Source organism: Micropterus dolomieu, linkage group LG02 (genome assembly GCF_021292245.1).
Source record: "Micropterus dolomieu isolate WLL.071019.BEF.003 ecotype Adirondacks linkage group LG02, ASM2129224v1, whole genome shotgun sequence".
Classification (NCBI taxonomy): domain Eukaryota; kingdom Metazoa; phylum Chordata; class Actinopteri; order Centrarchiformes; family Centrarchidae; genus Micropterus; species Micropterus dolomieu.
In genome coordinates, this window is record NC_060151.1 from 9,364,017 (window position 1) to 9,388,505 (window position 24,489).

Consider the following 24,489-nt stretch of genomic DNA (forward strand, 5'->3'; position numbering starts at 1 on the left):
CCCCCCCCCCCCCCCCCCCCTCATTATAATTACCTAAAAAACCTGAAGCATCCATCAGAGTATTAACCCTAATTAATTAGTAGCTGTTAATTTTTCTTGGCACTCAAAATACAATGAGACAATAATGGAGAGATGTCAAAACTATGTATAGTCCAAAGGAAGAATTTGCTTTAACAACAGTTCATGAGCCAATTGCTTTCATTTATCACTTTTAATTTGTTTGACTTTTGCCTTTTCGACATCAAATTTTAGGTTTTAAGTTGAATTATGATTTTTGTAGTTTTCATCCTAGTATTCCATTGCTAGCTTTCTAGTTCAGTTCCTCACCAGTAGTAGTGTATCAGTGTTCAGGTGGGCAGTGTGAAGAGGTGGGACAATATCTTTACCCTCACTACATCCAAATTAGAGGGAAAAGAGTAATTTTATGAAAACAGAGGGACAGTGTCCGTCCTCCTACTGCCTCATGCAATATGAAGTTAAATAAATGCCATTTCTAGAGAAGTGATGAGCGAGCACCAGGCTATTGGCTCATCTCTCTTCGGGAACCTCCATATTCAAGTGATGCAACTTTCCACTGTTGTATAATAAAACAACACTGTTTTTAGACATTCAGCAGCTTACCGAAAATGTAAGTTACTCACAAACCGATGGCATTTATAAACACTGCAGTGATGTACATCTGATATGCATCATTTGTTTGCTCCTGTGAGTGGTTCCATTCAGAGAGGAGGGTCTGTTTCCTAAATTTTGTTGCCATGGTGACAGTGAGACGGACCCTGCTCTTTGAAACTCACACCTCCTCCTATTTATTTATTTATTTTTGTTGAATGTTTTCCTCGCCCTCCTCTCCGCTCCTTTCTCAAATGGCGTTTTGTTTGAGAAGAAGCGGAGGACAGGCGACAGGAGAGGAAAAACAACTTCGTCCCTCTTACACTCGCTTCACCTCAGCACTGTTGGCTTTAACTCTGCCATCGGATTGCCACTCACGCTGCTGGCAGTGTTAATGCCAACCACTATGTTGCTATGAACAGTAAATCTCTGTCTGCCTGTTGCTGTTGCCACTTCTCTGTTCTTCTTGGTTTTGCACCCTGATCGCCTCCTTGGCCTGAAAGCTTTGTTTGCTTTCAGACTTGAACAGAGAACCACCAGCTGTTGGGCAGCTGTGCCACAGTGTGGCAAAATGAGCAAATGTACTTATTGAGACAAATTGATATATAATGATTTTTTGAAGCTTGGCAATAGGAAATGTAAAATGCAGTCATCTGTAGCTAGTTTTTGAATATTTGCCGCTCCAGTAACCATAGTCAGTCAGAGGACCGGACAGACTTGTGGCGGTCGCCTGGTCCCCGTTCGCAGCACAGATACAGTACAGGTACCTGACTTTATGTGTAGGGTGCAAAGCAGAGAGCTGAAGGGCAGAAGTTGTCATGTCTCTCTGTTTGCACGTGAACCTTCTTCTCTGCAGCCCTCAACAACATTGTCCCCCTGCACCCTCTTCTCTCCCTACTCTGGTCCCACCTGGTCGACTTCATCACACCTTCACCTAATGACCACAACGCTGATGATGATGATACTCTTCTTCCCCATCTCTCTCATCTTGGTCCCTCGGATGACCAAACCCTCCCGTCATCTCGCTTCTTTCCCTCCTCTGATCCTTCGCAACTCCTGGACGTTACCTCTACCTGCCACTCGCATCTGGATGGCGCCACCCCAAATCAGGACTACTTTGACATCGTGAAGAACCCCATGGACCTGTCGACCATCAAGCGGAAGCTGGACACTGGGCAATACCAAGAGCCTTGGCAGTACGTTGAGGATATCTGGCTGATGTTCAACAATGCCTGGCTGTACAACCGCAAGACGTCCCGCGTCTATAAGTACTGCTCTAAGCTGGCTGAGGTGTTTGAGTCGGAGATCGATCCTGTCATGCAGGGCCTCGGATACTGTTGTGGGAGGAAGGTGAGGCCGGCTCGTGTTTTTGTTCTTCTAAACTCACCTGGTCTCAGATGAGGAATATTTCCCTCAATGATTGGCATTTTTGCTTGTCTTTTTAATTGATCTAATTTATTGTCAGGATTTGTTTTTAAATGAATAGTTTTTATAGTGACATTTGGGTAAATATGCATATTTGCTTTCTGGCAGAGAGTTAGCAGCTGTTTAGCTTAGCACAAAACCCGTAAAGCTAGCCTGGCTCTGAACAAAGGTGAGGAAATCCACCTACCAGCAGCTCTAAAGATCACTAATTAACGTTATCTCGTTTTGTTTAACCTACACAAAAATGGAAATGTGAAAAAAAACTATTTGCCATTTCTTGGTTGGGAACAGTGACTGAAGCATGTGGTGGTTGCCTGGTAAGGGCTCCCAGCCAAGAAATACATTAAACAAACACGATGAAATGTGTTCATTAGTGATTTTTAGAAATGCTGGCTGTTGGATTTTGTGACCTTTGGACAGAGCCATGCTAGCTGTTTCTCTTTGTACCCAGCATTTATGCTAACATAACCAGCTGTAGGCAGCACCTGGGACAATTTTGGACACTGTACCAATCTTCTCATTTAACTTTCTACCAGAAAGTGAATAAGCCTATTCTCCAAAATGTGGAACTACTCCTTCTTAATAAGTAAGGTTTAGGCTAGGTGTGACCACAAACATGCAAGTCAGAACAAGCATGCAAGTATGTTTTAAGCTAACAGTCTGCCTTTGTGCATCCTGGTACTGTATACTTGTGTGTATGTATGAGAGATGTAACTCATTCAGTTTGTGCCCAACAACTTTTTCTTTCTGTCTCTTTATCGTTACAGTATGAGTTTTCGCCCCAAACTCTCTGCTGCTATGGAAAACAATTGTGCACCATCCAACGTGACGCTGCTTATTTTAGCTACCAGAACAGGTAAGGGCTGTCGGCACATTGGGACACACACACGCGCACGCACACACACGCACGCATCCAGAAAGTGTTGTCAGCATTTAGGTTTTTATTTTATTTTTTTATTCTGTTGTTTTTTTTTGTTTGTTTGTTTTTGCTGTGAATATGCAGCCAGTGAGATCAGCTTGTGTGTTTTGTTGTATTTCGCGCATTAATAATATTTCCTATCGCATCACTCAATCAGTACAATCACAGATGAGTTTTAATTTGGCTTCAACTGGTTACCCTGGCACCATCTCCATCTTCATAGATCACCGTTTTTATATTCATTGTTGTCATTCATAAAGTGGGCTCCTGTCTTCCTCAGCAGTTGCTCTTTATTTGATGCACCATTCTTTCCCACTGAGTGAATTTACGTGCACAACACATGATGGCTTGCATTTCCTGATGTGTCCTTGCATAAATAGAGGGAGGTGGGGGCTGTCCTATTCCACCCCCAGAAGAAAGGTTCCCACTTTATAAATGAACTGAAAGGATGATGGGTCTCTGTTGCTTTACCATTTATTTATTTTCTCCTCATCCACCCTTTCATGTTCGGAGACTCGTAGCCTCACTCCCTTCCTCCTCCACAGCTCCTAGTGGTCTCTCATGTTGCTGTAATGTTGTTGTTGTTGTTGTTTACCACTGGACGTCTGACGCTAATCTTTGCTTTGCCTTGGCTCTCTGTCCTCTGTTGGTTGTTGTTGACATCCTGTCCGTCCCTCCTCCATGTCCCCCGTCTCCCTCTTTGTTCCCCTCCATTGTCTTTGTCTGACCTGTAACGATTTATTTCACGCTTTTTTAATATTCATTTTGACCTTCCCTCCCCCCCCCCTTCCCTTCTCTCCCTCCTTTTTTAACGCTTGTGATGTCTGCATTGGCCTGTTTTGGTGTGACCAATCATCCACTCCAAAATTTGCGCGCAAAATCAAAACACCCGCCCACACAAAAACCCTGCATCACGATTGGCTGCTTCCTCCTGGCGACGACCTACCTTGCCCTCTGCCTCCTCCTGTGTGTGCGCACCCTGGCCTGTCCTGCCCTGCCCTGATTGGCGGCTGCTTCTTCGTGCCCTCTCTGTGATTGGCTGTGCTGATGGCGAACGGTGTAGTTCACCAAAATATGGGCTTCTTGCTGACAGGTACCACTTCTGTGAGAAGTGTTTCAACGAAATCCAAGGCGAGTGTGTTTCCCTGGGGGACGACCCCTTGCAGCCTCAGACGTGAGTACCATCACACTCCTGCCTTCCTCTCACACACAGATGACGACAACAACAGCTCTCCCATCTAAAACTTAGAGTTTCTCAAGTAATGCTTGTTCAGATGAGCAGTTATGCAATTCTGATATTACCAGCATCAAAGACTGAATGTACCAAATATCCATTTTTGGGTTTCTAACCTCCCAAAAGCATCTTGTTAACACAAGCATAGTTTAACCCTTTAACATTCCTGTTATTTTCACTTAATTAGCTTTAAGGTTAGAAAAATCATCTTATTCCACAATGTCTAACACTATCACACATATTCTGTATCAGCTCATTCCAGTTTGTCCTTGAAGCTATAATGTGATTTTATTAAAATATTCAAACCAGACCCACATCTTGTTCATGATATTTGATGTTTGAAATGTTGATCTTTGCTGGAATTTGAAGTGAAGTTATGTTTAGCTGCTTTGATTAGTCAGATAGTCCATTGACAGAAGATGAATTGGTAACTTTTTTGATAATCTATTATTCATTTTAGTTCTTTCTTTTTCAATAAAACATGCCAAAAAGTCCGTACAGCTTAAAGTTCTGTGGGATTGAACAATGTTTGCGTTTTTGTAGTGGCTGTTCCAGCTGCAGCTCAGTGGGGCTAAAGAAGATAAACAGCTTAATTTTTTTGTAATTGCATGAAACGCTTGAATTCTTCTCTGGAGTTCAGTTTCAGTCTTGACTGCGATTTGGCTTCAAAGAAGATGATGAATCTTTTCTTAATGGGTGATTTCATCTTCGCCATCTGCTGGAATTCTCTCAGTATTCCACATAAACATCTTATAGTTACCATGTTATACTTCTGTAGCTGACACCTTGTATCTTAAGGAGGGATAATAAATCAGCATCAGTGTGCAGTGATGAAATATTTAGCTAGTGCGCACATTTTGAATTTCTAAAAGTATTCTCTGAATTGAAGATGGATCATGTGCGCAGCCTGCAGTTTTCAGAGGATTACCTTGTTGTGTCTGTTACAGTAGTTTACAGTTTTCTGATATTTCCCACAGGTCCATCAACAAAGACCAGTTCCAACGAAAGAAGAACGACACGCTTGACCCCGAGTTGTATGTCCCCTTCTTAACTTTCATTTGTTATTATCCCACACCATCTCTGTGATGATGTAAGATCTATGATTTCATGTGTTTAGTTTAAATTGCATTGATAATTAATTCTTATTTGAGAATAATAGTCATTAGATAAAATATGTAGTTTTTTCTTTTGAGAGAACTACTTTTGGATATCATATCTTTTTGCTTATTTACTTTCCTTACTTACTTATTTAGCAACAATGTAGTACGAGTATTTTCAGTGTGTGTGTGTGACACATTGCCTTGTTAACTTTGGATATTGTGTCTGCCTTTTTGTCTTCTCATTCTCCCTCTGCTCAGACTTGTGGAATGTATTGACTGCGGTCGTAAAATGCACCAGATCTGTGTCCTGCATCATGACACCATATGGCCGTCGGGGTGAGCCAGCTTTCATGCACATATTACGTGACTTGGCCTGGTTAATAAATTTGACGTTTTGTATTTATTGAAAAGCTTTAGAATCATCCAAAACCTCCATAAAGGTGCGGGGAAAAGTCCTGACACACATGAAGATGTTTAATGTAGCTATTTCAAGTTAAAGATCAACACAGCTCCAAAATACTGAGGCACAGTGTGCACAGAGTTTTGAAACTGAAAATACGTCGGACTCTTGATCATCAAGTCAGGACGGAAAATGCCTGCCAGTGAGGCGGCAACACATACACATGCAAACAGATTCCTGAAAGCTCGAGTGTAGAGTTAGTCTCTCATCCCTTAGTTTGATCTCCCTTCATGTGTGGTCTGTTTGTAATTAAAAGATGCAAGTCATTTCAGAGTCATTATAGCTGTTTTAAAGAATAGAAGGCTGACATGAAAGGCTGTCATCTCTTGATTAAAGCCACTTAATCACTGTTATTGGTGCTGATCGTGAGAGCTGATGGTAACCTGCAAATTTAACCATTTACTTCCTCCCTAACTACAGCTTTGTATGTGACAACTGCCTCAAAAAGGCCAATAAGACGCGGAAAGAGAACAAATACGCGGCCAAAAGTAAGTGGAGTAACTCTGAGCTAACGGCTCATTTCTTGCCTGTGCTGCCTACTTGACCTTTATCTGGTCATTTTGTTTTGATCCCTTTTTCTTTTAGCCTTAATACCAACATTTCTGAAAACCCCAGACTATCTTAATGATGAATATGAGTCTAATAAAACAAATTCTTCTACATCTGTCTTTGTATTTTAAATAATTTTGTCAAGTTAGAAGTCAAGTCAATATGATTTATGTAGAACAATATCACACATCACAAGTTTGCTCCATGTGGCTTTACAATCTGTACAGCATATGACACCGTCTACCTTTTTCTGTGCATTCAGACCAAACGCAAATTTAATCGTCGCAGCGCTTTTGTCGTTGGGGTTTTATCGCTGGACAACTGCCAAGTGTTCACACACAACGCGATAACGTGAATAAACACAACCTGCGATTACAGCTGTATGAACCCAAAGTAAACATTTTGCTGTCATTCAATTGCAAAAAACAGACTGAACAAACTGATGCTGAAATTACTACAGTATGATGCAGATTTGTTAAACATACGAATTCATGCTTTGTCAGATCTGTCAGCAAGACCGCATCACAACAACTTTTATAATGTTTGTTTTCTGAATGAAGTTCGGATCGATCAGGGCTATGCTATGCTAACTTGGTCACCGTAAAGTACAACGATAGCTGGAATAAAGTTACAGACACACATTTTCTGAACTCACCAGCTAGTTCAACTTCCTCGCTTTCTTTTCTCCAAGCAATGTCCAGTTTTGTCTGGTTTTTAAATGGTTTGAAATGCACGGAATCTCGCTCCTGAGATGTTCCAATGAAGATAAATCAATTTTGTAATCCCAAAAACTAAAGTAAAAAGCTAATTTAATAAAAGCAGTTCTATGAGCTCCTCCCGCAAGTAAACAGCGTAGTTGTCAGAGCATAATCCGGACAGACTACGGGTATTTGTCCAAAAGCTGCAGCTTCTGTCCTCGGCTTTTCCCTGCAGCTTAGTGGCTTTCCGTTGGCCAGCGATGTTTTACTTTTCTGCTCTGCCTGGTACTCTCCACACAACACGACGTCGGCGACATCCGGATAATTTCAGCGCTGATAGGCTATCGCGACTAAGTTGGAAATTTTCAACGCCTTCGCGTCGCCGGCAGCGCCCCCAAAGTTCCCAATGCTCACTTCGCTTTTGGTCTGAAAGCACCATTGGACCCTAGAAATAATTTTCTCCTGTTGAGTTAATCCATGGCTGCCTGGTTCGAGTGTCCCAGAGTTGAGCAGCTGAACTCATGAAGTGAACACATTTTGTCCGTCCTTTCTGTCCTTAACCAACACTGATTCCTTATCTACCCTCTCCCTCAGTGAGAATAATACCTGCAGTAAACCCAGTTTTTAAATTCAAAGACTGTCATTATCCATTTATTAAAGTGGGATTGTAAAGCCAGAGGAAGTCAGAGGAGGAGAAAAGAGATTCACTGTGTTTCACTTCTCTTTCTTCATCCTTTGCCATTTGTTTCGCAGGACTTCCTCAGACCAAGTTGGGGAGCTTTTTGGAGTCACGAGTGAACGACTACCTCAAGCGGGTGCATAGCCACCTTGAAACTGGCGAGGTCACTATCCGTGTGGTCCACGTCTCAGACAAGGTGGTGGAGGTCAAGCCAGGCATGAAGTCCAGGTAGGAGGTCGAATTTCACTGCTGCTGCAGGTTTTGGATGTTTGGTGAGGGGAAAGACCCGAAAGAGCTGAATGTTGTGATATCTAACTAGTGAGTGTAGTGACAAACTGGTCATCACAGCCCTTCAAAATGAAAGAATCACAGGAAAGAAACGCTGGCAACAGAGTAAAAGCCTACAGTGACGGAGAAGACTCTACGCTCTTCCTACAACTACCTTAATTCTGCACGAGTAAAACATAACAGACCTTGCATCAAGTAGTAAAGTTAGTTTACAGTTCGTACCGACCAGCTGGATTCATACCATCAACGGCTGTTATCAGACGTGGGGGTGGGGAGGAGGGCTAGGTGCAGCACACTTCTCCAGGATCAGTTCCTCATGGAAACTCTGCACAAGAGCAGTTCCACGCCACTGTGAGAACAAATGTACCAAGCTGTTGTTGCCAGGTAACAGCTGGCGGGCCATGGTGCAACAGACAGGTGTGGACAGAGTTTCAGTGGAGGGCAAGAAATATTGTGAACACTAGTGGACATAAATAGCATGTTTTTTTTATTTCCAAGACAACAAATTGATTCAGTACCACTGATCCCATGGTCCAGCTATACAGTAACGTTTGTGTCTTGTAGTTTTCTAGTTAATATAAAAAATTTTGATTTATGGTATTAATAGCAATTAGTAATCCATTTGGTGTTTTCCACAAAATGCCAACTCTTAAACCACATCCCACACTACTTAAGCAAACTCCTTCTGTCTGTGGTTTTGTCCTGGCTGATTTATGTGCTGCACTTACAATTTTCACCATTTAGTCTGAGACTAACAAAAAACAGTTAATGCAGTGGAACCAAAGATACAAATCCCTACAACTCTGTCAAAGAGTCGTTCTTGTCTCACTTCAAACCAGCTAATTATGACTCCCGCCCCCTCCTCCAGGTTTGTTGACAGTGGAGAGATGTCTGAGTCCTTCCCCTACAGGATGAAAGCCCTGTTTGCATTTGAGGACATCGACGGAGCAGATGTGTGTTTTTTCGGCATGCACGTTCAAGAGTACGGCTCGGACTGCCCGCCTCCCAATCAGAGACGAGTTTACATCTCTTACCTGGACAGCGTGCACTTCTTCCAACCTCGACACCTCAGGACTGTCGTCTACCATGAGATCCTGCTGGGCTACCTGGAGTATGTCAAGAGGCAGGGGTAAGAGAAATATTTACACCTTGTCAAACATAATACGTGCAAGGACTCTAACTGAGCAGCTGAAGTCAGTCTTTGTGTTCCAGGTGCTGCTACAGACTGTTTCTAGTTGCATGAAAGCGCAGATGGAATGGAAATCAATTTACTACTTTTGTAATGAATACAACTACATTTCACCCTGTCAGGTTTACAACGGGCCATATCTGGGCCTGTCCACCCAGTGAAGGGGATGATTACATCTTCCATTGTCACCCAACGGACCAGAAGATCCCCAAGCCAAAGCGCCTGCAGGAGTGGTACAAAAAGATGCTAGACAAGGCTGTTTCTGAGCGTATTGTCCATGATTACAAAGTGAGACATGTTTTCTGTTTTTAGATATTGTACAAACAATGACTCATCCACAGTCCATATAATAGTCAAAATGTTGTACAGTATGAATACTTTTCTGTCTTTCTTAATAAATTTTTGAATTATGCTTAAAGCATATGTTCCCATTCTGCTAATACTATATTCTTTGAGTAAAAGCACCACAGGTTTATCAGCTCTTGTGGAGATTTCAATCAAATATGAATATCTATGATTCCAAACTTCATTTGCTGGTGGAAATCATGTAATATGGTTAAAATACCTGGAACAGCTTGATTATGATTGATTTATTTTTTACGGTCAAGAATGAACTTTGAACCTCAAAGGTATCAGTTCCATTGTTTCCCAAAACAGTGAAAAGGTTAATAAGCACATAAATGACATCACAAACACTCATCTGTGTCGCTCTTTGTCCCTCAGGACATCTTCAAGCAGGCAACAGAGGACCGGCTGACCAGTGCCAAGGAGCTGCCGTACTTTGAGGGCGACTTCTGGCCCAACGTGCTGGAGGAGAGTATCAAGGAGCTGGAGCAGGAGGAAGAGGAGAGGAAGAGGGAGGAGAACAGCACCTCCAACGAGAGCACAGATGTGAGTGGAGTAAGAGTCCACTTGTAATCTTCACTTTCAGGCTCATTTTTGTCCCATAATGTTGTTTTTCATGTCAGTGCTGTGTACTGACAATGTACATCAAACCGTTCACAGGCCACAAAAGGAGACAGCAAGAACGCCAAAAAGAAGAACAATAAAAAGACAAGCAAGAACAAGACCAGCATGAGTCGCGCCAATAAGAAGAAACCAGGGATGCCCAATGTTTCCAATGACCTTTCCCAGAAGCTCTACGCCACCATGGAGAAACATAAGGAGGTATGCAAGTCTTATTTAACTATAGAAATGGCTGCTTACTATTCTATAGGATGATATGGTGTATAAGAACATTAAGTCATCAGTTATCAAATTCACTCCACTCTGTGAATACAGATCATTTAAATAGTAGTACTCGTAGACATCTGGTACTATGGCAACAACTGAGCTTAGTAAAACTTAAAATTTTACTTACAGCAGTCTAATACATCTAGATTAAATCTATATTTTTATATTAACAATAGATTAAATGACTACTTGTACGTGGAAGGTGTTGCTCTTGGAGAAGAACCCACAGAGAATTATCTAGATTAATGAATACTCAACTAAAGTAAGTAAAACTATATATTAATAAAGTCAGTTGGATGAAGTCTTTAGAGTTTCACATGTCTGGTCGGGTCAACTAGTAGAAAGTCGGACCAATGTGCGCCTTTTCCAACAAACCGCAACATTCTGAGAGTGTTCCCTTGACAACTATGCCTATACTAGCATGCGGAATGTCAGCGCGCACAACTTCCTTTGCTGTTTATGTAGGTTAGCAAGGTGTCCATTACTCGCGCCTCTCTCTCTCTCATTGACAACAGACCCGTCTGTGAACAGCATCTCTTCTTCATGCACAATCTGAATCAGAACATGCGCTCGAGGAAGCGACGGGTGCCAAAAATTGATCATCCGCCGAAAACAAATAAAAGGCAATAAAGCTGTAACGGCCAGTATCTGTACATCTACAACTGCTTTTATCTCAAACAGTCATAACGTGCAAATAAACATCACTTTATGTCCGTGGTAACAAAGGTATGTCTTTGTGAAACGTTAATGTTTCTTGTAACAGAATAATCACAGTTGCAGTGTTTGCAGTTTCAGTCCTGACAAAACGTTATTATAAGCAATAAAATTAGACTATTGTTGCCAATGCAATTTGTGTTTGGAAGGCCTGTGTTTAATGTACTTGTTAATATTTGGAAAACAGACTGTAGTCTTTAATTAACATGATTCACAACTGGGTTAGGCTGTAAAGAAAATAAAGGAAGTGTCTCTCTTACAATTATATAATTATTTTTGCTTGCTCTGTGCCAACCAATCCAGTCCAAACATTTGAAATATGGAGTTTTGTAGTAGCCTATTGCACTTGCCAAAAAGACAGATTAAAGCTCAATTAGTCCTTATTACCAGTTGAAATGCATTTAAATGGCCAATACAGCATATATAGCCTATGCAGTTTTGCACTTGCCAAAAAACTGATTCCACCTCACTACCTGTGGCTGAACGCTTCTCAAAATGAATGGATTTGAGTTATGGCTGATTATAGCTCACCTAGTCCTTTCAACCTGTTGAAATACCATTTTAAAGGGCCAATACAACCAGTAACAAGTAGCTTTCCAATAGTCTGCCTGGTCAGTTGCTGCCTGGTCAGTGTGAACCCGACAATTGGGTTTTCTGAACATTCAAAAGACTGAAACCAACTGCTGCCAACTTCAGAATATTGAGTGTTAGTTGGGCGCAGTCTGTGCAGTGTGCAAGCAGCTTAAAGGAATCTACAAGAATAAGATAATCTGGTGACTGCAGCATCTGTTGACAGTAGGCCAAGATATTGTACAGATGTCTGTACAGGCAGGGTCTGAATCACACATCGTCCACCGACTGTGAGAAAACCTACAGCTGATCATCTCCACTCTTAATTCCCAGGTCTTCTTTGTCATCCGCCTCATTGCTGGTCCCACCGCCAACTCGCTGCCGCCCATCACTGACCCGGATCCCCTGATGGCCTGTGACCTGATGGACGGCCGCGATGCCTTCCTGACTCTGGCCAGGGACAAGCACCTGGAGTTCAGCTCCCTGAGGAGGTCTAGGTGGAGCTCCATGTGTATGTTGGTGGAGCTGCACAACCAAAGCCAGGACCGCTTCGTCTACACCTGCAATGAGTGTAAACACCATGTGGAGACCCGCTTCCACTGCACTGTCTGCGAGGTGAGAATCGGGACTCACACAAATCTTGCTTTTATCCCTTTTTTAATTTTAGTGGAGAGCAAACTGCAGCAAACTGTGAATATTTTAAATACTGTAATGTGTGTTTCATCATCAGGTGGTAACATGTTCAGCACTAAGCTGGCATTTATCATACTTTGTCCCCTTAAACACTCTATCACTTATTTTGAAAGTCAGTATAGCCAGTTAGATCATGCAGATGAGGTCTTGGCTCTGCATTTAAGGTTACCAGACAATTTTGTGAGCATAAAACAGTGATTTGATCTATATTCACATTCTTTGCCTTGGTGAACAGGTAGCATTTAAGTCACTGTTCATACGTTTGTTGTTGTCTAATGTAATGAGAAGCAATCTTTCAATGAGACCTCATAAATGTAAACCACAGTCTTGTTTCACTAAGAGAATGGCGAGAGAGGAGAAAGGAAAACAGATGTAGCATTTATAGGACTCTTGTACTGACGAACCATTTTCGAATGCAAGCGTTCTAAAGAGGCACCGGAACATCTTTTGAAGATTTTTGGCCAGCCGTTTTTTAATAGTTTGCAAAACACTTAAGAGGTAATGTAATTGCGTTGCAAAAAGTTAAGTAATATATAGGAATAACGCGTTTCAAAGCTTATCCAATGATTTTCTTTTTCGTTTAAATGGCTACTGAATAAATAACAGACAACAGAAGCCTGGTGGATTAAGAGATGTGCTTTTTTTTAACCTCTCCTACAATTTGGAACAGCTGCTAAGTTGGCCTGAGGAGGGTGTAGAAAGCCATGTGCAACCCTGGATACACATGGAGTAGGTAGCAGCCCAGGGTTCACACCAGTTGCTGTAGGGTATGGGTGAGAGGATGAAGTAGGAACCAGTTTTTAAGGCTTATCACAAGCCACATGGTTTTAGTCAAGACTGGACTGATATGTAGCATTTTAGTTTCACAGGTCTGAAAATACAGGTTCAAGTCTGAACATGTATTAATTAATCCAATACTCATACCCATATTCATTTTCCCATTATTCCTTCTTCTCCTCCAGGACTATGACTTGTGCATCACCTGCTATAACACTAAAGGTCATGAGCACAAGATGGATAAGCTGGGGCTCGGACTGGACGACGACAGCAACAACCCGGCAGCAGCAGCTACCCAGAGCCCTGGAGACTCTCGCCGGCTCAGCATCCAGCGATGTATCCAGTCGCTGGTCCACGCATGCCAGTGCCGCAACGCCAACTGCTCCCTGCCGTCCTGCCAGAAAATGAAGCGTGTTGTTCAGCACACAAAAGGCTGCAAGCGCAAGACAAATGGCGGCTGTCCCATCTGCAAGCAGCTCATTGCTCTGTGCTGCTACCATGCCAAACACTGTCAGGAGAACAAATGTCCAGTCCCGTTTTGTCTGAACATCAAGCAAAAGCTTCGGCAGCAGCAGCTGCAGCACAGGCTCCAGCAGGCCCAGATGTTGAGGAGAAGGATGGCCAGCATGCAGAGGGTGGGGCAGCAAGCCGGAGGGCCAGCAGGAGGACCTGTAGGACTTCCTTCACCAGGCAACAATGGTACCACAGCACCCAGTACCCCAACTTCTGGTGGTACCCAACCCCCAACACCCCAAACCCCGACTCAGACCATGCCTCCAGTCCCCCAGCAAGGAATGGGCCCTGGATCTGGAGTCCAGCAGCAACAGCAGCCAGGTGGGATGCCCCCTCAAAGTGGCATGCCTCCTCAGCACCCCCTTCACCACCAGTTCCAGCAGATGGCAGGTGGAGGAGGCGGGGCTGGGGGGATAATGAGCTCTCCCCAACATCAGCAGCAGATGCATCCTCAGGTCCAGCAGCAACAGCAAAGTGGAGCAGGGACCAACCTTCAACAGCTCCAACAGCATCCAAACAATTTGCCTCCATATGCCAGCAGACCCCCGGGCTCCTCCCCAATCCATCAGTCCCAGGGCAAACCGGTCCTTGGCTCTGCAACGCCTCCCCAGCAGCACCCTGGTGGCGCTGTCATGGCTGGAAGTGTTGGGGGCAAACACCCTCCCAGCCAGCCCCCAGGCCAGCCTTCCCTTCTACAGCAGCAACAACACCCCTCTTCTGGCCCTCCACCGGCAGCAGTAGAAATTGCTATGAAGATCCAACAGGTAGCCGATGCTCAGAGGAAGATGGCTTTACAGAGACAAGCAGCCCAGGCAGCTGCAGGCATGATGCCACCTCATCATCAACAGGGCCAAGGTCAACAGATGGGCATGGGACACCAAGGGGCAGTAGGGATGGTTGTTTCCCAGAGCATGCCACCACAGACCCAAGCAGCAGTGGCGGCTGCTCGGGCCCACATGGATCAACAACAAGGTGCTCCACCAGGGATGATGGTTGGTGCTGGTGGGCCCATGCAGCAACCCCCTCAGCAGGGTAACCTGCCCCAGGGCCAGCTCCCCCCTCAGGTACAGCTTCAACAACAGAGGATGGGTGCGCCACTTCAAAACCCCCAACAGCAGCAACAACAGTGGGCAGGCCAGGGGATGCCACCTCAGCAGAGGCAAGCTATGATGAACCAAATGGGCCATCCAACAATGATGGCAGCTCAACAACAGCAGCAGCAAATGCAACAACAGCAGCAGCACCAACAAGCTCAGGGCCATGCTGCCTTGATGAATATGGCACAGCAGCAGCAAGGTGCTGGTGGCGGTCCAGGGGGGCCTGTCCCTGGAGTTACCGGTGTCCCAGGGGTTGGAGCTGCTGGTGGGAACATTCCCCAGGCAGCCCTCCAGGAGCTGTTAAGGACACTTCGCTCACCCAGCTCACCACTCCAGCAACAGCAAGTCCTCAACATCTTGCGGTCAAACCCACAGCTCATGGCTGCTTTTATCAAGCAGAGAGCCTCAAAATACAAGGGGGGGCCAGTTGGACCAGGTGGTGTCCCTGGAGGACCCGGTCCCACAGGGGGTCCTGTTGGTAATGTCATGCCAGGAGGCGGCCCACAGGTGAACATTAATGCTGCAGGTGCCAGCCAGCCAGGTATGCACATGGGAGGCCAGGGAGGGACGAATGTAAACATGGCCACTATTGCCCAGCTGCAGCAAGTGCAGCAGCAGCAACAGCAGCAACAACAACAACAACAGCAGCTACAGCAGCAGCAGTTACAACAGCAGCAGCAGCAGCAGCAGCAGCAACAACAACAGCTACAACAGCAACAGTTACAACAGCAGCAGAGGCCGATGCTGAACAGTTTACAACAACAGCAAGTGGCAGCTCTCCAGCAGCAACAACAGCAGCAACAAGGGGTAGGAAGAGGTATGCAGGGCCAGGGGACGCAGATGGCAAATCTCAATCCCCAGTTTAGAGAGCTGCTCATGAGACGGCATCTCCAGCAGCAGCAGCAACAACAACAGCAACAACAACAGCAACAACAACAGCAACAGCAGCAAATGGGAGTAAATCATGGTCAGTTCCAGCAGCCACAGCCTCCACAGGGGCAGGGTTACATGGGACAGCCTGGGATGCAGCCTCAGGGCCCACCTGGAGGTCCACCTCTTGGCCCTCAGCACCCTCAGCAGCCTGGTGGTCCCCCAGGCCAGCAGGGGCAAGGTTACCCGGGGTCAGTGGCCCAGCAGCAGGTCACAGCTGCACTCCAGCAGAGGCTCCAGCACCAGCACCACCTTCAGATGCAGCAGCAGAATGCCATGGCTGGCCTCCCAGGTGGGGATGCAGGGCCAGGTGGAGGAGGTGTAGGAGGTCCTCAGCAGCCACCTCAGGGCTCTCAGCCCACTCAGAGTGGCCCCCCACCTCAATCTTCTCAGGTTCTGCTCCAACAGGCCCTCCACCAGAGACTGCTCCAGCAGCAGCAGCAGCAGCAGCAGCAGCAGCAGCAGCAGCAGCAGCAGCAGCATCTGGGCCCTGGCGGGTCACCAGCCCAGCACAGCAATCCCATGAGCCCTCAGCAGCCGCAGCAGATGGCCCAGTCGCCACACCCACATCTGCAGGGTCAGACGCTGCCCACATCGCTGGCTAACCAGGTGCGATCCCCACAGCCTTCACCCAGACCTCAGTCGCAGCCACCACACTCCAGCCCGTCCCCGCGCATGCAGCCCCAGCCCTCGCCACATCACATCTCCCCCCAGATGCAGACAGGTTCCCCACACCCTGGCCACCTGAACCAGCACCACCCGGGTATGGTCCCTCCACAACAACAGCAACAGCCATCGACCCAGCAGCAGCAACAGAACTCTATGGACCAGTTTGGGTCGGACCAGAGTGCCATGCTATCTCAGTTGAGTGGCATGGCTGGTCTTCACGGGCCAGGGGGGAGCGGTCAAGACCCGCTGGGCCAGAATATGAATCACAACCCTTTAGACATCATGTAGGAATTCTACTTAATGTGTCAAGTTGAGCTGAAACGCTTTGTGATTCTTCGCACAAACTGCACTCACCCAGGACAGTGTTACTGTTATTACTTAGCCTTTCTTTTTTATACTATTATTAAATGTTATTTAAAATGTTTTCAATAAAGATGCATTGAACTGAACTTCCTATGGGAGATGAACAATAAATCAAGCAGTTGTTAAATAAAGAGTAAATGTAAGTTATTGCTGTTAATATATTTTTTTGCCAACTGTGGACAAAGAGGGGGGATGGTTTCTCTAGCACGCCCCCTCACCTCCACCTCTTGCTGAATACAAGAAAGGTGATATTTTTCGGGGGTAAATGGGAGTAATTGCCTTTTTTAAGAAATGTTTTTAAGATTTTAAAAGTGGTCAAGAATTAAAGAGGAAATGCAAAGAACTTTTTTTTTTTTTTTTTTTTTTTTTTTTTTTTTTTTTCCATCATTCAGTCTGTCTATTTGTTTTAGGGAGTGATGTGGATTCTTAATGTAAATCCAAACATGATGCATATCTTCATTTTTAAATGTTTGGGTTTGCTTTATTTATTGTTTTCTTTTGGGGGTGGGGGTGTTATGTACCCTGAGACTGCTACAATTCGTATAGAAATATATTTTTGTTATTGACTGTTAAGAGGGGGATAGTGGATATTTCCTTTCACTTTAGATGTCTTTAGTTGTCTGTCCAGGCAGGAATAATTAAATGTCAGTGTTTAATTGCAGTGGTCGAGCTCTGCTGTGAGTTTGAGACGTTGAACGGACATTTTGTGACGTCCCGGCCAGCTTCTGTATTGGACATCGGTCATGCTGGAAGGGACTCTTCCCTTGCAAACATGCAAGCCCTCTCCCTCGAATGTGTGTGCACTCCTTCCTTTAAAGACACTTAATATGGAGCAGTGGAGGCTTGGGGAGGGGGGGTGCATACCTGTGTGCCTGTAACATTTTGAATACATGGGCTGGGATGTGAAAAACTGGGTGGGGTGGGCTCCTTTTACTGTTTTTAGGATTCTGCTGTTTGGAGTAAACAGAGGATTTTGATCCAAATGAACTGTGTTGCACAGAAATGAGGAGAAAGGAGGAGATATGAGCAGTCAGTCTCCGTCTCTTTCTGCCTCGTCCCCTTTGCTGCTTCCCTTGGACTTTACCCCCCCCCCCCCCCCCCCCCCCCCCCCCCCCCCCCCCCCCCCCCCCAAAAAAAACTCCATCCTCTTTATCTTTCTGCTAAGAACTTTGGGAGTTTAATTTAATATTTTTTACTGTACAAAGGAAACAAACTGTGGACTCAAATACTGTTTTTATAATAAAATGAAAATTACCAACAGTGACGTGTCCTGCATGTGGCTGTTTGTTAGAAAAAAGATTGGGTATTTGGTGAATGTGCTGTCTGTAACGCTGCACAGTTAACCTGCCCCAAGGCAAATTAATGGAGTCGTCTTTCCTACAGGGTCTTGACAAGGACATGAATACTGACTTTACAATAAGGTGACAACCAATACAGAGCATTATATTTTAGCAAGATAGGTCAGTAGTATGCTGCTGTCCCAGACTTCCTGTGTGTTTAAACTTCTAACACAATGAATAAAGATTAGCTGCATTTGAACTTTTTTCCATTCTCAAGAGGATTCCTGACCATGTAGGTGGTTTTACACTCTATTCCCAGCTGTGAAAAGAATGAGGCACATTGTGATAACTACAAATTATGACTACTCCTTATATTGCTCCCAGTAAGTTAATGCAGCATTTGGGTCAGGTGGGCCTCATCAGATAACATTTCTCGCTCCTCTTCTGTGCAGTGGCAGCAGAAAGTCTTACAGTGGGGTACATGAGTCAAAAACAAGTACTCATTTAGAACTACTTATCCTTTTCAGGGTCTCGGGGAGACAATCGCAAGAGGTGGGGTAAAACCTGGACAGGTCGCCAGTTCATCTCAGGGCTGCATTTATTTATTATACTGATTGAACAATAACTGGAATAATAGATTTTAATAATGTGCAGTTTATGATGCCCCCCCCCTTAAAGTTTCTAAACTTGGCTTTACTTTGTTTAAAATGAAATGTTCACATGGGTATGTTTGAAGCTGAATAAGAAGCACTCAGAGCTTCTTGTTTCCTGAATGTTTCTTGTTAGTGCCCTCCCCCCCTCTTCCAGTGCTGCACACTTCAGACATACTGAGCCTATGATTCAGAGACTATTAACTTGCACTTGATGGCGTCACTTACAGTCATGTCTTTCCTGAGAGCAACATGCCATCTAGTGGTGACACTGGACAGTGTGTTCAATATTAAAGTAGTAAGAATGGACACATTCAATGGTTTTAACAGATACTTCACCAGAGTTTTAGTAAAATACTGGAGTTAAAGTAACAAGTTGCATCATCATAAAAACTTATTTCAGAAAGGAGAATGTTTCATGTGATCAATAGGCTTTCAAAAGGCAGAGAAGACAGAGCACATACACTAGTAGCAGGTTTGAAGAAAGAAGTGTCCAGAATACTCTTCTCATTTTGGGAAAGTGTCTAACACTTCCAGAAAGTTGACATTTGCGCATTTTCACTACTCAAGTGCAGTACTCACAGTAGAATTAGACTTTAAAGATCTGTCTTTATTAAGATTAATAAATGAATAAAACAGAGCTACAGTGTGTTGACTTTCAGGACTTTAGGATTTGGCGGCACTGTTGACCGCAAAACATCATCAAAATCAGTGTATCTTTGGGTTGACCAAAAGGTTACCTTTTTGCTCAGACAGGAGTAAATGTCTTGCTTGATGTTTAAATTGTGTATGTATGTCTAAAGTATAATCACTACAAAGGTTGTGCTGTGATGCGAGGTGTCATTTGCCTCCTCAACCCCGTCTGAGTAATCCCACATGATAAATATTCTCCACGAGGCAGTTCTTTTGTACATATTTATTGGAAATACAAGCAAAATAAAGTTTTCTTTGTTTTGTTTTGTTTTTTTACAGAGAAGACATGTTTGACAGTTCATCTTTATCAGAGACTGATTGAGACACAATAAGTGACATAAGTTAGTTTAAGCTTATACATGTGACATGCAATAAATAATAGTTCACTACAGTCTGACCAAACATACATCTGCTTCCATTTGTACATAACCCTACACAGCGTAACAGCGGCAGTAAGCTGATATCACTTTTGAAATGCACAAAGGCTAGTGAAAAGAGTGGACTATCAATTGGTAATACAAAAATAGAACCAGGAAGCATTTCGTACTTGAAAAGTAAAAGGACAGACAGACAGCAAACACAACTGTGTACTTCTTTTTGTGCACCCATCCTCCTTGAAATACAGAACTTCATCTAAGCGGCAGGCATTATCGCTCCGTCTTTGTTTTATTTCTTTTGTGACAGAAATAAACCTCTTCAACACACCACAGGACAGGGTTTTGTGCATATGTGGCACAGACTGACAGGGCATGCGGTTTACTGGAAAAACAGCAATATCTGTACAAAACATTATCCGTAAGAAAGAGGAGCGACTGAAACAAGCCCCGAGAAAAGATCTGAGTGTGAGACCTACGTCTAGCTGGAAAGCACTGAGGACGACTGAAAAAAGTAACTGCATGGAAGTTGTAGTGTGGACTGTAATGTTTCAGGACTGCTGTCTCACCATCTTTCTCTCGCTCCCATTAAATGCAGCGACCCCAGGAGTGAAACCTGCCACTGAGATCCATTTAGTCCCCTGGATTGCAATGGATGACTTGAGATCATGTTTGGGGCCTCAGGCTTCCTATCTCACCTAATAAAATGAACCACAATGATAAAATTTCCACTCATTTTTTTATTCAAAGGCAATAATGTCTTCATTGAACTCAGTAGGAAATGAGTGTAACTTTGTAAACGTGGAATTCTCTTACATAAACAACTATTTACATGTTCAAAATGAGTGGCAAGTCTACTTATGGTTATTTTGATCTCCCTCTCTCTCTCTCTCTTTCTCATCACTCAATAGCCCTTAAAGAAGCCTTCAGCCACCTTGGCTTCTTTAAAAGTCACCGTCAGAGAGTTGATAGTCACGTTAGTCACAATCACGCTACCGGGATGCTCTGCTCCAGCGGGAGCAGTCTCACTGCCCGGTGTTGTTGTGATAACGCTCTGACTGTCGCCTTTCACTTCCTCCTTGCTCACCTCGTCAGGGTCACCTGCCGTCTCGCGGCTCCCCTGAACGCTCACTATCACAGAGGTTGTATTGTTCCTCTGGCAAACTTTGTTCTCTACTATGGGACACTCTGGCGCTGACTCCACGCCCTCCTCACCTCTGTCCCAGTCTGACCTGCTGCACACGGTGAGTGCGTCTTCTGGTCCGGCCTCGGACACAGAGGCGCTGTCGTTTGATTGGTCGCATGCAAATGTTTCATTCTGTCTTGCTCCACCTGGAGTGGTCCATGTTCCTGTGCCCACCACTGTCAGGTCGGGGTCCACCTTCTCCTCCACGTCCATCTCTAAGTCCTGTCGCTCCAGCAACGGCGGGGAGCTGCACTCTGACTGACCTTAAAAAGAGAAAAAGATACATATTTATTTTAAAAGGTCAAACGTCATGACCAGGCTACTGAATTTCTTAGTGATTAACTTGAGAAACTGACCATATAAACTGTCTTCATGTCTCTCCTCTGTGGTGCTTTCAGACTCCTGTTTCTCTTCTTCGCTGGTGCCGCCCCAGTCCTCTGGACGGATGGTTTTGTGCCGGGATCCCTCTAGCCCCCGTTTGGCCACCCTCTGCTTGCTCTTCCTCCAGGCTGGCCGACGGTACAAGGCCTGGTCTACATCTGTGCTCATGGAGCGGGTGAGGGACAGGCGCAGTCGAGGGGGGGCCTTCTCCTTGTGGGCACTGCGGAGATCCATCGCAAAGATGTTCTGGGGGCAGAGCAAGGTGACAGGTCAACAGGTGAACCATTACTGTGGTCATTTTGAGCTACACTATGTTTCCAGGTACATGTCTGTCGTCTGGATTGTTTCAGTGGATTCTTTCCACTGGTCACAACATGTTTGCTAGACAACACGTATTTATTGTAAATATAGTCTTAAAGGATGTGATATTATATATAACTCTCACTGTCAACACATCCCATGAAAGGACCGAAACCACTGTTGTCCAAAGAGACTCCAGCCGTGCTAGCGTCTCAATGTGACTGTAAGCCACAACTGTGCTTTGAGTTAAATGCTGACCTCAGCTTGATAACATGACGTCAACATGCTCACAGTGATAATTTTAACATGTTGATGTTTAGCTTGTAAAATGTACCAGATTTACCTTCTTAGCTCAGCCTAAATTAGACAATGGTGCACTCATTGCAACTCCCAAAAGGGCCCAAGTCTGAGGTTTATTTTGAGACCCTTCCCACCACCTGGGTTAAGGTGAAACGGTGTTCACATAAACAAACTCCACACTGAGCAGCAAGGGTTAGTGAAGGAAGGTATAACAAAAAGCTTGCGAGAAAGAAAGGTGAGGGTCGTTACCCGCAGGACGAGCCTCCTGGGTCTGAGACCTTTCCTGCGATAGGCCAGAGCTCTCATCTTCTCCTGACTGGGAGAGAGGTGGGAACAGTGGGGTGGGAGAGGACAGAGACAAAGTGACAAAGAGAAACAGACTGTAAGCAAGAGTCCAGAAAGAAAACCAAAATAAAAATAAATAAAAATAAAACTGCTTTGCAAGCATAAAAAAAAAGCTTTCCATGATTACTCACTGCTCTTCATAGGCCAGGACCAGGCGCGGGTCCAAAATATTGTCCTCTGGTTCCCAAGTACTGTACCTTCCAACACACACACACATTCAAATCAGTTCACTCACAGGACGCAGAGCTCAGGAATCAAGAAGCATACTTAGAAAAGGCTACTGTATACATATTGAAGGGATGAGGTCAAAGGAGGATGACTCAAGGCTTACTCACTTTGTGGACCATCCTTGCCATTTCAGTAGGTACTCCACATTACCCTGAGGAGAGAGAGAGGGAGAAGGGGGGCACACTTAGAGGAGGTGCAGCAGATAGAGTCGGACACATTCACAACAACCTGCACTTCCAATCTGCTCCAGCGTGATGCAGAAGTGAATCAAGCCGCTGTGTGCGAACCAGAGAGAAAAGGGGGACTGTCACTTTAAAGAGCGGCGCGAGGGAGGGTCATGGACATTTTTCTCCCCTTCAAATGGTGTTTTTCTCAGGGATGACGTCAATGACGAGCGGGGCTGGGTGGCCTCCAAACAGCAGCTTCGCTCCGGCATCGCGGTGACGTGAGCCGGTTTCTAGAATGCACGGGCTCTTTCTGGAACATTACAACGGGGGCTCGGATAGGTGGGGTCACGCGAACATGTAAACAACGTGGTGTTGCGCAACGTTCAACCTGAAACAATTGTAAGAGTCAACCCAAGTGCAGAATAACTGTATTACTCTCCGGAGTGCCTTTGTGGAAGACTACTGTTTGATTGTGTCAATAGTTTTTATTATTTTATTATATCAGTCTAAACTTTAGCATACTACTGTGAGATGAAGGTGATGTTGCACTGCACTTCATTTATTTTACATTACAGAATATACTGTATGTGCACGTGCTGCGTCAAATAAGACAACGGCTTCCAAATTATCTACTGTGGGGATAATGTGTTAGCGCGAGTCCACATATACACTGTAAATCAATGGGTCACCATTACGCAGCAGCACTGATATTACACAGCAGTTTCGCTCAGATACAAAGCTCCGCTCGCTGGCGAAGCTTTAAATCGACTTCGCAGGTCCCCGTGCATCGGTCGTATACCCCCTTGCAGGATACATACCCCCTTCAACATTTTACTACAGCTGCGTAGGCTGCCTCAAAACACGTTCATGCTGCAGCACCTCAGCAGCTGCACGAGGAGGCTAAAGGATGCGACCCAGGCTGCAAAACAATGTTAAACTTCGGCGCAGTTAATTAAAAGAGCTGATTAGTCTGAACATATCTTTTGTGTGAACTATTGGAAAACTGCGTAGCTTATAGTTTTTTTGCGCATGAGGACAGGGGATGCTACACGGAGCGTTAGGATAACAAGCACAGGAAGAGAAGTTATGTAAGTTATATGAAGTGTACCGGGGTACTAGTCGTCCTTCTTACCTTTCTCACTCTCTTCTTTGTTATTGACTCCACTGCAAACACTTGGTCTCCTATTGATGACAGCTCCATCGCCGCGCGCTTCTCCACACAGCTCGCAAACTGGATGTTTGCAGTTATTGTCAAAATAAAAACTGTCAAAGAGGAAAAGGAGGAAGTGTCCGCCCTCGGAGTGTCGCTGCAGCTGCTCGCTCCCGGTCTGAACACTTGTTTTGAGTCTCTGCGCTTTCCTCACACCAAACTCCAGCTGCCTGCCTCCCTCCCTCACTTTTTAAAATCTGCGACACATCAACAACGCGCTGCTTTAAGCCGCGCGCGCCCCCTTTCCATTGCGTAGGGCCGAGCCCCCAGTGTGCGTGCCCGCGCTCACGAGGCCGCGCACGCAAATTGGAGCAGTGTAGGAGGGTCATAACTACAAGGTTATGTGAAACTAAAGTTAGGGGAGGAGATGCTGCTACACAATGAGTGACTTCACGAACGTTTCTTCATTAAAAAATATTGCCAATTATCCAATTAAGAGACAAAGGTACTTCAACACAGTTCACTCATTTTTATTTCAGGGCCTAAACTTTAAAAAAAAAACTTTACTTTTTAGTAACATCCAAGCCTACATGACTTATCTTAATGTAACCTAATGTTTTATTAAATTACTAGAAAAGCTTTAACATTCTTGCTACTTTAAAGAAGCAGTGTAACATTTTGTGAAATACTTTTATTTGCATTTGTGTGGAAAGTTAGATGAGAAGA

General features: G+C 44.7%; 2 protein-coding genes across 12 annotated transcripts in view; one reads left to right on the forward strand and one right to left on the reverse strand.

Annotated features, from left to right (window-relative positions):
* The window catches only part of ep300b (E1A binding protein p300 b), a 34,924-nt gene extending 18,072 nt beyond the window's left edge, over positions 1–16,852 (forward strand). For 8 of the 11 annotated variants that reach the window (XM_046073046.1, XM_046073095.1, XM_046073054.1 and 5 more), the window contains exons 18-30: positions 1,720–1,959; positions 2,802–2,890; positions 4,017–4,127; positions 5,165–5,221; positions 5,546–5,623; positions 6,168–6,235; positions 7,748–7,901; positions 8,830–9,090; positions 9,273–9,438; positions 9,874–10,041; positions 10,156–10,317; positions 12,001–12,282; positions 13,323–16,852. In XM_046073046.1, the coding sequence (XP_045929002.1) occupies positions 1,720–1,959; positions 2,802–2,890; positions 4,017–4,127; positions 5,165–5,221; positions 5,546–5,623; positions 6,168–6,235; positions 7,748–7,901; positions 8,830–9,090; positions 9,273–9,438; positions 9,874–10,041; positions 10,156–10,317; positions 12,001–12,282; positions 13,323–16,634 (5,148 nt within the window). In that variant the 3' untranslated portion in view covers positions 16,635–16,852. The remainder of the gene's footprint in view (positions 1–1,719; positions 1,960–2,801; positions 2,891–4,016; positions 4,128–5,164; positions 5,222–5,545; positions 5,624–6,167; positions 6,236–7,747; positions 7,902–8,829; positions 9,091–9,272; positions 9,439–9,873; positions 10,042–10,155; positions 10,318–12,000; positions 12,283–13,322) is intronic. The other 3 variants (XM_046073084.1, XM_046073102.1, XM_046073111.1) reach the window with 1 other exon arrangement.
* A 2,688-nt stretch (positions 16,853–19,540) lies between these two features.
* On the reverse strand, positions 19,541–24,019 carry cbx7a (chromobox homolog 7a). Its single transcript, XM_046073434.1, has 6 exons — positions 23,746–24,019; positions 22,554–22,597; positions 22,350–22,415; positions 22,123–22,189; positions 21,249–21,519; positions 19,541–21,155 (listed from the first exon to the last, which is right to left on the reverse strand). The coding sequence occupies exons 1-6, from the start codon at positions 23,812–23,814 to the stop codon at positions 20,611–20,613; spliced, it is 1,062 nt and encodes a 353-aa protein (XP_045929390.1). The 5' UTR covers positions 23,815–24,019; the 3' UTR covers positions 19,541–20,610.
* Between the last annotated feature and the right edge of the window lie 470 nt (positions 24,020–24,489).

Excerpts from the sequence above, each read along its gene's own strand:
- cbx7a (XM_046073434.1), bottom strand. The coding sequence starts at position 23,814 with ATGGAGCTGTCATCAATAGGAGACCAAGTGTTTGCAGTGGAGTCAATA. Across the intron at positions 22,190-22,349 it reads GTCCTGGCCTATGAAGAGCA|TCAGGAGAAGATGAGAGCTC; the intron begins GTGAGTAATCAT and ends CCTCTCTCCCAG. Across the intron at positions 21,520-22,122 it reads CCAGGAGGCTCGTCCTGCGG|AACATCTTTGCGATGGATCT; the intron begins GTAACGACCCTC and ends CTCTGCCCCCAG.